The sequence below is a fragment of the Oncorhynchus gorbuscha genome, unplaced genomic scaffold (genome assembly GCF_021184085.1).
Source record: "Oncorhynchus gorbuscha isolate QuinsamMale2020 ecotype Even-year unplaced genomic scaffold, OgorEven_v1.0 Un_scaffold_370, whole genome shotgun sequence".
Classification (NCBI taxonomy): domain Eukaryota; kingdom Metazoa; phylum Chordata; class Actinopteri; order Salmoniformes; family Salmonidae; genus Oncorhynchus; species Oncorhynchus gorbuscha.
In genome coordinates, this window is record NW_025745222.1 from 312,447 (window position 1) to 324,743 (window position 12,297).

Sequence of the window (12,297 nt, forward strand, 5' to 3'; positions counted from 1 at the left end):
CTGTCTGTAGGAGCCATCCATTATGGTGAATGGGACGGTGTACCTAATAAACTGTCCGATGGAACAGTAACTGAATGTCTTGATGCCTGTCTGTAGGAGCCATCCATTATGGTGAATGGGACGGTGTACCTAATAAACTGTCCAGTGAGTGTGTGTGATATAAATAGTATAGTACACTTCTTTTGGCCTGAGCCCTACACAGGGGTGGTGTGTAATTGTGTGTACCTGTGTAAGCGTATTGTACCAGCACCCACAATGCATCAGGGTCCACCCCCTCCATCTTAACCTCTTCCTGTTTGGCCTCTCGGACATCACTGGTGAACATGGCCGCAAAGTAGTCAGACACCGACGACAGGACCAGTCTGACAGGAAGGAGAATTCAGATGTTCAGGAAGGAGAATTCAGATGTTCAGGAAGGAGAATTCAGATGTTCAGACCAGAGAGAGAGACAGGACCAGTCTGACAGGAAGGAGAATTCAGATGTTCGGACCAGAGAGAGGACCAGTCTGACAGGAAGGAGAATTCAGATGTTCAGACCAGAGAGAGGACCAGTCTGACAGGAAGGAGAATTCAGATGTTCAGACCAGAGAGAGAGACAGGACCAGTCTGACAGGAAGGAGAATTCAGATGTTTAGACCAGAGAGAGAGAGAGAGACAGGACCAGTCTGACAGGGAGGAAGGTGAGGGAAATTCAGATGTTCAAACCACTATAAATGGGACTCTCAGCACAGAGAGAGAAAGAGTGAGAAAGAGAGAGCGAAAAAACAGAGATTATTCGGAAGAGAGAATTTTGTTCGGCTAAAATAAGGCTTTCATCACGCACAAATATATTAGACTATTTACTATCGGGGGCAGAAATTTGTTCAATTTCCACACTCCGGATGCGACACTGAAGGACATTCAGAGTCTTGTTCCCGAAGCCACTTGGGTTGTCTTGGTAACCTGCTTAAGGTCGTTTTCCTAGTGGAAATTGAACCTTAGCCCCAGTCTGAGGTTCTGAGCGCTCTGGAGCAGGTTTTCATCAAGGATGTCTGTACTTTTCTCCATTCATCCTTTCCCTCGATGCTGACGAGTCTCCCAGTCCCTGCTGCTGAAAAACAAACGCCAAGGCATCATGCTGCCACCACCATGCTTCACCGTAGGGATGGTGCAAGGTTTCCTCCAGACATGACGCCTGGCATTCAGGCCAAAGAGGTCAATCGGTTGTCATGACGTTGGCCTGTTGGTCAGGTTTATGACCCCCATAAATACCTTCCCCCCTTTCCTCTCTCTCTACTAACCAGTTGAAAATATGCGTTGGTACTTAAAGAATAATGATGTCAGACCAGTTGTCGTCCGAGACATTATTACTGATGATAGGATGACATGAATGTGTAGACTTTCCAAGATACAGTTTTAGTTATCAGATTCACATGGAATTGTTGTGCAATTTGTGAAAAGATTAAATGTAAATTTTAGCTTCTAAATACGAGAATTGTTTCCATAAGGTAAATTCTGTTCACTCCGTGGCCCCGCCCAAGTGAACAGACATTGGTTGTAAACTATGAAACACGCCCTTCTCTCTCCACTACATAAGCCCCTATTAACGAAATTAACATTTGTGATCCCGGGGACGTGAGGACGACGTTAAAAGGGGCTAATATCAAACTACAGAACTAAACTTCAGCGTGAGCTTCAAGTATGGCAACTTGGTATGAACTTTGAACTCTTATTCACTAAAGAAGTGATACCTCCTAGCCGTTGAGTTAGCAGCAGCTGCTGTAAACGCGGACGAGGAAAGGACGGACAAAGTATCTCTTCTACCAAACACACGACGGTACTACAACGCATCCGTTCTACCAGACAGTCTTCAAAGGACAGGAAGAGCTCTGTTGGGCAACACGGCCTTCCATCTACCACCAACCTATTGAAGCACCGCTCAGAGTAAATACTTCTTGCATTTTCCTTTTTTCCAAAATGGGCGGTTATTTCGAATGCATAAGATTCTGTATTTACGATAGCATAGCTTCATGAGGTCCGATCAGAGACCAAATTCCTTTTGTTCCTCAGTCTTCCCGCTCTTTCATTCAAAACCCAACCCCCCTTTCTTTGTGTAACCAACAGTCATATCTGTTCCGTCCACTAGGGACATGTTATTTTATGACATCATTAGTAATCAATGTATGACCCATCCTGTGCATGGGTAATTCTGTGTGACGGTTTAAGTATTTAGTAAATAAATAATGAAACCAAATTTTGTATTGCTGATTCAACTTGTTAGCCAGGGTTCATGAAGATAACCAAGAATTTACAACTTTCAGATGAGACTGAATAAGGTGATGATTAAATATTGACTGCAATTGATGTAAGAGAGTACCAGGTCTTTAAGAGTTTATTCGGAAGATAACAGCTCTATAAACATTATTTCGTGGTGCCCCGCTTTCTAGTTAATTACATTTACATGATTAGTTCAATCAGGTAATATTAATTACAGAGAAATTATTTTATAGAATAGTCTTATCACTTCATCCAGCATTTCATCAGACCAGAGAATCTTGTTTCTCATGGTCTGAGTGTCTTCAGGTGCCTTTTGGCAAACTCCAAGTGGACTGTCATGGGTCTTTTACTGAGAAGTGGCTTCCGTCTGGCCACTCTACCATGAAGGCCCGATTGGTGGAGTCCTTCTGGAAAATTCTCCCTTCTCCACAGAGGAACTCTGGAGCTCTGTCAGAGTGACCATTGGGATCTTGGTCACGTCCCTGACCAAGGCCTTTCTCCCCTGATTGGTCAGTTTGACCGGGTGGCCAGATCTTAGAAGAGTTTTAGTGGTTCCAAACTTCTTCCATTTAAGAATGATGGAGGCCACTGTGTTCTTGGGGACCTTCAATGCTGCAGACATTTGTTGGTACCCTTCCTCAGATCTGTGCATCAACACAATCCTGTCTCTGAGCTCTACGGACTATTCCTTCCACCTTGGGTTTTTGCTCTGACCTGCACTGTCAGCTGTGGGACCATATATAGAAAGATGACTGCCTTTCCAAAATCATGTCCATATCAATTGAATTTACCACATGTGGACTCCAATTAATTTATAGAAACATCTCAAGGATGATCAATGGAAACAGGATGCACCTGAGCTCAATTTAAAGGCTCATAGCAAAGGGTCTGAATACTGTAAATAAGGTATTTCCATTTTTTGATTTTTAATAGATTTCCACAAAAAAAACTATTTTCGCTTTGTCATTACGGGGTACTGCGATGTCATTACGGGGTACTGCGATGTCATTACGGGCTACTGCGATGTCATTACGGGCTACTGCAATGTCATTACGGGCTACTGCAATGTCATTACGGGCTACTGCGATGTCATTACGGGCTACTGCGATGTCATTACGGGCTACTGCGATGTCATTACGGGCTACTGCGATGTCATTACGGGCTACTGCGATGTCATTACGGGCTACTGCGATGTCATTACGGGGTACTGCGATGTCATTACGGGGTACTGCGATGTCATTATGGGGTACTGCGATGTCATTATGGGGTACTGCGATGTCATTATGGGGTACTGTGTTGTCATTATGGGGTATTGTGATGTCATTATGGGGTACTGTGTGTAGATCGATGAGGCAGTGTATTAATTTAAATATATTTTAGAATGTATGTAACATTAAATGTGGAAACAGTCGAGGGGGGGGGGGGGTCTGAGTCCTTTCCCGAAGACACTGTAAAATCAAAACAGGGGGCGTGTTCACTGGAGGTAGAAGCTGTCAAATCAAAACAGGGGGCGTGTTCACTGGAGGTTAAAGCTGTCAAATCAAAACAGGGGGCGTGTTCACTGGAGGTAGAAGCTGTCAAATCAAAACAGGGGGCGTGTTCACTGGAGGTTAAAGCTGTCAAATCAAAACAGGGGCGTGTTCACTGGAGGTAGAAGCTGTCCAATCAAACACAGGGGGCGTGTTCACTGGAGGTAAAAGGAAGTCAGATGTGTGGAATAAAAGTGAATAGTTAAAAATAGAAGATAAAGCTATGTGTTCCAAACAGGTGCTGATTACAAATGGCATTTATATATACAATTATATATTTATACGTGTGTGTGTGTGTGCAGTTTTAGTCCGAAGTTTACATACACCTTAGCCAAATACAGTCACTGAGCTAGTCTGCAGTACCCTGGTCAGCCTTAAACTATAGTTAAATCAACGAGAGGGGGCAGCACTGAGCTAGTCAACGAGAGGGGGCAGCACTGAGCTAGTCAACTAGAGGGGGGCAGCTCTGAGCTAGTCAACGAGAGGGGTCAGCACTGAGCTAGTCAACGAGAGGGGTCAGCACTGAGCTAGTCAACTAGAGGGGGCAGCACTGAGCTAGTCAACTAGAGGGGGCAGCACTGAGCTAGTCAACTAGAGGGGGCAGCACTGAGCTAGTCAACGAGAGGGGGTCAGCACTGAGCTAGTCAACTAGAGGGGGGCAGCACTGAGCTAGTCAACTAGAGGGGGCAGCACTGAGCTAGTCAACGAGAGGGGGCAGCACTGAGCTAGTCAACGAGAGGGGGCAGCACTGAGCTAGTCACTGAGCGAGAGGGGGCAGCACTGAGTAGAGGGGGCAGCACTGAGCTAGTCAACGAGAGGGGGCAGCTCTGAGCTAGTCAACTAGAGGGGGTCAGCACTGAGCTAGTCAACTAGAGGGGGCAGCACTGAGCTAGTCAACTAGAGGGGGCAGCACTGAGCTAGTCAACTAGAGGGGGCAGCACTGAGCTAGTAGAGGGGGCAGCACTGAGCTAGGGGGCAAGTCAACTAGAGGGGGCAGCACTGAGCTAGTCAACGAGAGGGGGCAGCTCTGAGCTAGTCAACGAGAGGGGGCAGCACTGAGCTAGTCAACGAGAGGGGGGCAGCACTGAGCTAGTCAACTAGAGGGGTCAGCACTGAGCTAGTCAACTAGAGGGGGCAGCACTGAGCTAGTCAACAAGAGGGGGCAGCACTGAGCTAGTCAACGAGAGGGGGCAGCACTGAGCTAGTCAACGAGAGGGGGCAGCACTGAGCTAGTCAACTAGAGGGGGCAGCACTGAGCTAGTCAACGAGAGGGGCAGCACTGAGCTAGTCAACGAGAGGGGTCAGGGGCAGCACTGAGCTAGTCAACTAGAGGGGGCAGCACTGAGCTAGTCAACTAGAGGGGGCAGCACTGAGCTAGTCAACGAGAGGGGGCAGCACTGAGCTAGTCAACGAGAGGGGGCAGCACTGAGCTAGTCAACTAGAGGGGGCAGCACTGAGCTAGTCAACTAGAGGGGGCAGCACTGAGCTAGTCAACGAGAGGGGGCAGCTAGTCAACTAGAGGGGGCAGCACTGAGCTAGTCAACTAGAGGGGGCAGCACTGAGCTAGTCAACTAGAGTCAACGAGGGGCAGCACTGAGCTAGTCAACTAGAGGGGGCAGCACTGAGCTAGTCAACGAGAGGGGGCAGCACTGAGCTAGTCAACTAGAGGGGGCAGCACTGAGCTAGTCAACTAGAGGGGGCAGCACTGAGCTAGTCAACTAGAGGGGGCAGCACTGAGCTAGTCAACTAGGGGGGGCAGCACTGAGCTAGTCAACTAGAGGGGTCAGCACTGAGTTAGTCAATGAGAGGGGGCAGCACTGAGCTAGCCTGCAGTACCCTGGTCAGCCTTAAACTATAGTTAATCAACGAGAGGGGGCAGCACTGAGCTAGCTAAAAACTAATTTTTTTCACAATTCCTGACATTTAATCCTAGTACAATTCCCTGTTTTAGGTCAGTTAGGATCACCAATTTATTTTAAGAATGTGAAATGTCAGAATAATAGAGAGAATGATTTATTTCAGCTTTTATTTCTTTCATCACATCACCCAGTGGGTCAGAAGGTTACATACACTCAATTAGTATTTGGTAGCATTGCCTTTAAATTGTTTAACTTGGGTCAAACGTGTCGGGTAGCCTTCCACAAGCTTCCTACAATAAGTTGGGTGAATTTTGGCCAATTCCTCCTGACAGAGCTGGTGTAACGGAGTCAGGTTTGTAGGCCTCCTTGCTGCACATACTTTCAGTTCTGCCCATACATTTTCTATGTGACTGAGGTCAGGGCTTAGTGATGGCCACTCCAATACCTTGACTTTGTTGTCCTTAAGCCACAACTTTGGAAGTATGCTTGGGGTCATTGTCCATTTGGAAGACACATTTGCAACCAAGCTTTAACTTCCTGACTGATGTCTTGAGATGTTTGCTTCAATATATCCACATCATTTTCCTTCCTCGTGATGCCATCTATTTTGAAAAAGTGCACCAGTCCCTCCTGCAACAAAGCACCCCAAAAACATGATGCTGCCACCCCCGTGCTTCACGGTTGGGATGTTGTTCTTCGGCTTGCAGCCTCCCCCCTTTTTCCTACAAGCATAACGATGGTCATTGTGGCCAAACAGTTCTATTTTTTGTTTCATGCACAAAGTAGATGTCCTAACCGACTTGCCAAAACAATAGTTTGTTAACAAGACATTATGTTGGAGTGGATGGAAAAAACGAGTTTTAAATGACTCCAACCTAAGTGTATGTAAACTTCCTTCTTCAACTCTGTGTGTGTGTGTGTGTGTGTGTGTGTGTGTGTGTGTGTGTGTGTGTGTGTGTGTGTGTGTGTGTGTGTTACCTGTGAGCAGGTATCCTCCTGTCCCCTGCCACCAGAGTGACGTCACACAGCTGCTTGGTTCGGAGGTAGGTCTCCATCCTGCTGAAGGTCAGGTCTGCGTGTGCGTGAGCCGTGTACACACACTCGTCGGGGGACACACACGGTTCCATCGACACACATGAGGACAGCGTTGCGCTGCTGTTGGAAGTCCTATACACACACACACACACACACACAAACACACATTTTATTGAGTTTATTTAACTAGTGTTCACCTGCGAGAGTAAGACACGATGTACACATCAAGATAGTGTTTTAATTGTCGGGTCTATGGCAACCAAGACCATAGCATGACACACACTGTGACCTTGTCATTCAAGAACAGGATAAATATATATAGTTTTAGATGATAATAAAACATGTTTTGTTTAGTTACTTTAGCTTCAACTTGTTTCTCAAACTTCATAGAAAGTCAAACGAGCTTGCACTGCCGAGCAGCAAGCTAAAAGCTAGGCTAGGTTGACGGTACCACTGTAGCTAGCTAAAAACTAGGCTAGGTTGACGGTACCACTGTAGCTAGCTAAAAGCTAGGCTAGGTTGAAAATATCACTGTAGCAAGCTAAAAGCTAGGCTAGGTTGAAAATATCACTGTAGCAAGCTAAAAGCTAGGCTAGGTTGAAAATATCACTGTAGCAAGCTAAAAGCTAGGCTAGGCTGAAAATACCACAGTAGCTAGCTAAAAGCTAGGCTAGGTTGAAAATACCACTGTAGGTTGAAAATACCACTGTAGCTAGCTAAAAGCTAGGCTAGGTTGAAAATACCACTGTAGCTAGCTAAAAGCTAGGCTAGGTTGAAGATACCACTGTAGCTAGCTAAAAGCTAGGCTAGGTTGACGGTACCACTGTAGCTAGCTAAAAGCTAGGCTAGGTTGACGGTACCACTGTAGCTAGCTAAAATCTAGCGACCTATAATAAAGATAATATAAAACAAACGTCATTACCATCACAATAAACTTAAAAACAGGTGGCAACAGTCATAAAAAAATTAATTAAAAAAAATGGGTATTATTTATCACTACTTAAAAATAGTACACACTTATAGGAATGGGTCATTGTTTCCAAGTTTGCTAGCTAGCCATATTATTTACTTCTTCTGTGGTTTGGTAACTTCCTGTTCTTCCAATGACTCTGGGTTTGAAAAGATTAATAGTTGGTATTCAGCAGTCATAAAAGTATACCTTTATTTACCTTTAAAATAGGGATATTGTCTGCTCTTTTTTCACCCTCTTTTTTTTAAACCTTTATTTAACTTAACCCAGTTAAGAACAAATTCTTATTTTCAATGACGGCCTAGGAACAGTGTTGTTAACTGCCTGTTCAGGGGCAGAACGACAGATTTGTACCTTGTCAGCTCGGGGGGTTTGAACTAGACCTACAGCGAGCCTCCTATATACGGTAGACCCACAGAGAGCCTCCTATATACGGTAGACCCACAGAGAGCCTCCTATATACGGTAGACCCACAGCGAGCCTCCTATATACGGTAGACCCACAGCGAGCCTCCTATATACGGTAGACCCACAGCGAGCCTCCTATATACGGTAGACCCACAGCGAGCCTCCTATATACGGTAGACCCACAGCGAGCCTCCTATATACGGTAGACCCACAGCGAGCCTCCTATATACGGTAGACCCACAGCGAGCCTCCTATATACAGTAGACCCACAGCGAGCCTCCTATATACAGTAGACCCACAGCGAGCCTCCTATATACAGTAGACCCACAGCGAGCCTCCTATATACAGTAGACCCACAGCGAGCCTCCTATATACAGTAGACCCACAGCGAGCCTCCTATATACAGTAGACCCACAGAGAGCCTCCTATATACAGTAGACCCACAGAGAGCCTCCTATATACAGTAGACCTACAGAGAGCCTCCTATATACGGTAGACCCACAGAGAGTGTCATATGTTGAATGCTGCTTGCTATACAAAGTTGACCATTCAGTAAAAACCTATAGAGAATTTAACTTTGTACAGAAAGTAGGCAGGCTAACAGAAAGCTAACAGAAAGTAGGCAGGCTAACAGAAAGCTAACAGAAAGTAGGCAGGCTAACAGAAAGTAGGCAGGCTAACAGAAAGCTAACAGAAAGTAGTCAGGCTAACAGAAAGTAGGCAGGCTAACAGAAAGCTAACAGAAAGTAGGCAGGCTAACAGAAAGTAGGCAGGCTAACAGAAAGTAGGCAGGCTAACAGAAAGCTAACAGAAAGCTAACAGAAAGTAGGCAGGCTAACAGAAAGTAGGCAGGCTAATAGAAAGCAGGCGGGCTAACAGAAAGCAGGCGGGCTAACAGAAAGCAGGCGGGCTAACAGAAAGCAGGCGGGCTAACAGAAAGTAGACAGGCTAACAGAAAGCAGGCAGGCTAACAGAAAGCAGTCAGGCTAACAGAAAGCAGTCAGGCTAACAGAAAGCAGGCAGGCTAACAGAAAGTAGGCAGGCTAACAGAAAGCAGTCAGGCTAACAGAAAGTAGGCGGGCTAACAGAAAGTAGTCAGGCTAACAGAAAATAGGCAGGCTAACAGAAAGTAGGCAGGCTAACAGAAAGTAGGCGGGCTAACAGAAAGTAGGCGGGCTAACAGAAAGTAGGCAGGCTAACAGAAAGTAGGCAGGCTAACAGAAAGTAGGCAGGCTAACAGAAAGTAGGCAGGCTAACAGAAAGTAGGCAGGCTAACAGAAAGTAGGCAGGCTAACAGAAAGCAGTCAGGCTAACAGAAAGCAGTCAGGCTAACAGAAAGCAGGCGGGCTAACAGAAAGTAGGCGGGCTAACAGAAAGTAGGCAGGCTAACAGAAAGTAGGCAGGCTAACAGAAAGTAGGCAGGCTAACAGAAAGTAGGCAGGCTAACAGAAAGCAGGCAGGCTAACAGAAAGCAGTCAGGCTAACAGAAAGCTAACAGAAAGTAGACAGGCTAACAGAAAGTAGGCAGGCTAACAGAAAGCTAACAGGCTAACAGAAAGTAGGCAGGCTAACAGAAAGTAGGCAGGCTAACAGAAAGTAGGCAGGCTAACAGAAAGTAGGCAGGCTAACAGAAAGTAGGCAGGCTAACAGAAAGTAGGCAGGCTAACAGAAAGCTAACAGAAAGTAGGCAGGCTAACAGAAAGCTAACAGAAAGTAGGCGGGCTAACAGAAAGCTAACAGAAAGTTAGCTGAAACACAGACCTACGTTAAAGCACAGAGAGGAGACAACAAGCTCAACTCATTCTCCTCATACCTGCAGGAGCTGGAGGCAGTGTCGTCGCGGTTATTATTACTCTCGGTTCCGGTCAGTCCCGTCTCCTCTTCAGCCACGGGAACAAACGCCTCCGGTACCGCCGGTTGGAGGAGCGACGAGCCATCCGCGGGGCGCTCTACGTCTGTTACCGGCCGAGAGTGAGAGACAGACAACCGGGTGACCCACTCCGGTTGGCTGAAGGACCGCGGACAAGAGGAATGTCCAGCTGCCGCGGCTGCAAACGCTGTTACCGGGAGGTTATCAGTGGGACTCCCAACAGAATTATCCGTAAACTTGCAGTTATTGGCGTTGCATGAACTATCACCACTACAACTACCGTTACCGCTAGTTCCAACTGCTACTATGCAGTTATTTCCTGTACCGGTTCCGTTACTGGTAGAACAGACACTAACAGAGGGGCTCTGGTACTCTCCGGGGCTGGCTCCTGTTCCTCTCCCGGTAAAGAAGTCTCCTAGCGGGGGGTTGTGGGGCGGGGGAACAGCCGGGTGACCGAACCACCTCCATCGACTCCGGAGGATCTGCTTCACATCAAAGTCTTTCCGCAGAGAAGAGGAGCCGCTGGTTGACATCCAGGCTCTGGAGACCGGGAGAAATGTCCCGGAGCTCGTACCTAGTTACCGTCGCTTACTGTACTACGGCTCTCTACGAAACCCCACGGTTACAACTGAGGAAGAGAGGCTTGAGGAGGAGAAGAAGAGGGAGAGAGAGAACGGAGGAAGAATAGAGAGAGAGAGACAGAACTCCGTTCGGTTTCCAAAAGAACACGGTGTAGGAGTCTCTCTCTCTCTCGCTCTCAACGGAGCACGTAATTGGTCCACTATCTCTGTGTGTATAAAATGACCACCTCCACATAGAAACACACACACAGTTCTTCATCCATACGAAAGGGAATTTATTCTGTTAAACGCTTTATGCACAAACCAGGCAACATTTTACACATATGGAAAATAGAATATTCTGGTGGTATAGGACAATAAGGTGTGTGTGTGTGAGGCATTCATTATTCTCTCATCTAATGAATTAGAGAGCAATGAGGAGATGGACACTGTCTCTCTCATCTAATGAATTAGAGAGCAATGAGGAGATGGACACTGTCTCTCTCATCTAATGAATTAGAGAGTAATGAGGAGATGGACACTGTCTCTCTCATCTAATGAATTAGAGAGCAATGAGGAGATGGACACTGTCTCTCTCATCTAATGAATTAGAGAGTAATGAGGAGATGGACACTGTCTCTCTCATCTAATGAATTAGAGAGCAATGAGGAGATGGACACTGTCTCTCATCTAATGAATTAGAGAGTAATGAGGAGACGGACACCGTCTCTCTCATCTAATGAATTAGAGAGTAATGAGGAGATGGACACTGTCTCTCTCATCTAATGAACTGGACCCTACAGAGGGACCGGACCCTACAGACGGACCCTACAGAGGGACCGGACACTACAGAGGGACCGGACCCTACAGACGGACCCTACAGAGGGACCCTACAGAGGGACCGGACAGAGGGACCAAAGGAACCCTAAAGTGTGCTTAGAACCAACTGAGAAGAACTCTGTCTGTTCCTCATCTCCTCTCCTCTCTTCCCGGTCACCTCTCCATCTCCATCTGCATTGCAGCATTCCCAGAGATTGTTAATGGCTGAGTGGATCCCCGAGGACCAATCATCTTGACCATGTTCTGTTATAATCTATACCCGGCACAGCCAGAAGAGGACTGGCCAACCCCCATAGCCTGGTTCCTCTCTAAGTTTCTAATCTACACCAGGCACAGCCAAAAGAGGACTGGCCACCCCTCATAGCCTGGTTCCTCTCTACCCGGCACAGTCAGAAGAGGACTGGCCACCCCTCTCTAGGTTTCTTCCTAGAGGTCTGGCCTTACTAGGGAGTTTTTCCTAGCCACCGTGCTCCTACAGCTGCATTGCTTGCTGTTTGGGGGTTTTAGGCTGGGTTTCTGTACAGCACTTTGAGATATCAGCTGATGTAAGAAGGGCTTTATGAATAAATGTGATTGATCACATCCCTTCTCTTCCCTCTCTTCTCCCGAGGACCCATCCCATTTCTTCCGAGGACCCATCCCATTTCTTCCGAGGACCCATCCCATTTCTTCCGAGGACCCATCCCATTTCTTCCGAGGACCCATCCCATTTCTTCCGAGGACCCATCCCATTTCTTCCGAGGACCCATCCCATTTCTTCCGAGGACCCATCCCATTTCTTCTCAGAGGAATCATCCCATTTCTTCCCAGCTCTCCGGGCTACAGGCAACAACCGTCCAGTCACCTTCCTGAATAACCCAATGGACACACCCTACATACAACAGACCTCTACTACAGTAGGATACAGACACACTTAGCAGAATGTAGTCTACATACAGACCTCTACTACAGTAGGATACAGACACACCTAG

The 12,297-nt window shown here is 46.9% G+C and overlaps 1 protein-coding gene across 2 annotated transcripts in view; it reads right to left on the minus strand.

Annotated features, from left to right (window-relative positions):
- Positions 1-10,590, minus strand: part of LOC124018013 (kelch-like protein 5) — a 44,671-nt gene extending 34,081 nt beyond the window's left edge. The window contains exons 1-3 of one of the 2 annotated variants that reach the window (XM_046333270.1): positions 9,870-10,590; positions 6,623-6,811; positions 226-362 (exon numbers count right to left, since the gene is read on the minus strand). In XM_046333270.1, coding sequence (XP_046189226.1) covers positions 226-362; positions 6,623-6,811; positions 9,870-10,459 — 916 coding nt within the window. In that variant the 5' untranslated portion in view covers positions 10,460-10,590. The remainder of the gene's footprint in view (positions 1-225; positions 363-6,622; positions 6,812-9,869) is intronic. The other variant, XM_046333269.1, reaches the window with a different exon arrangement.
- Between the last annotated feature and the right edge of the window lie 1,707 nt (positions 10,591-12,297).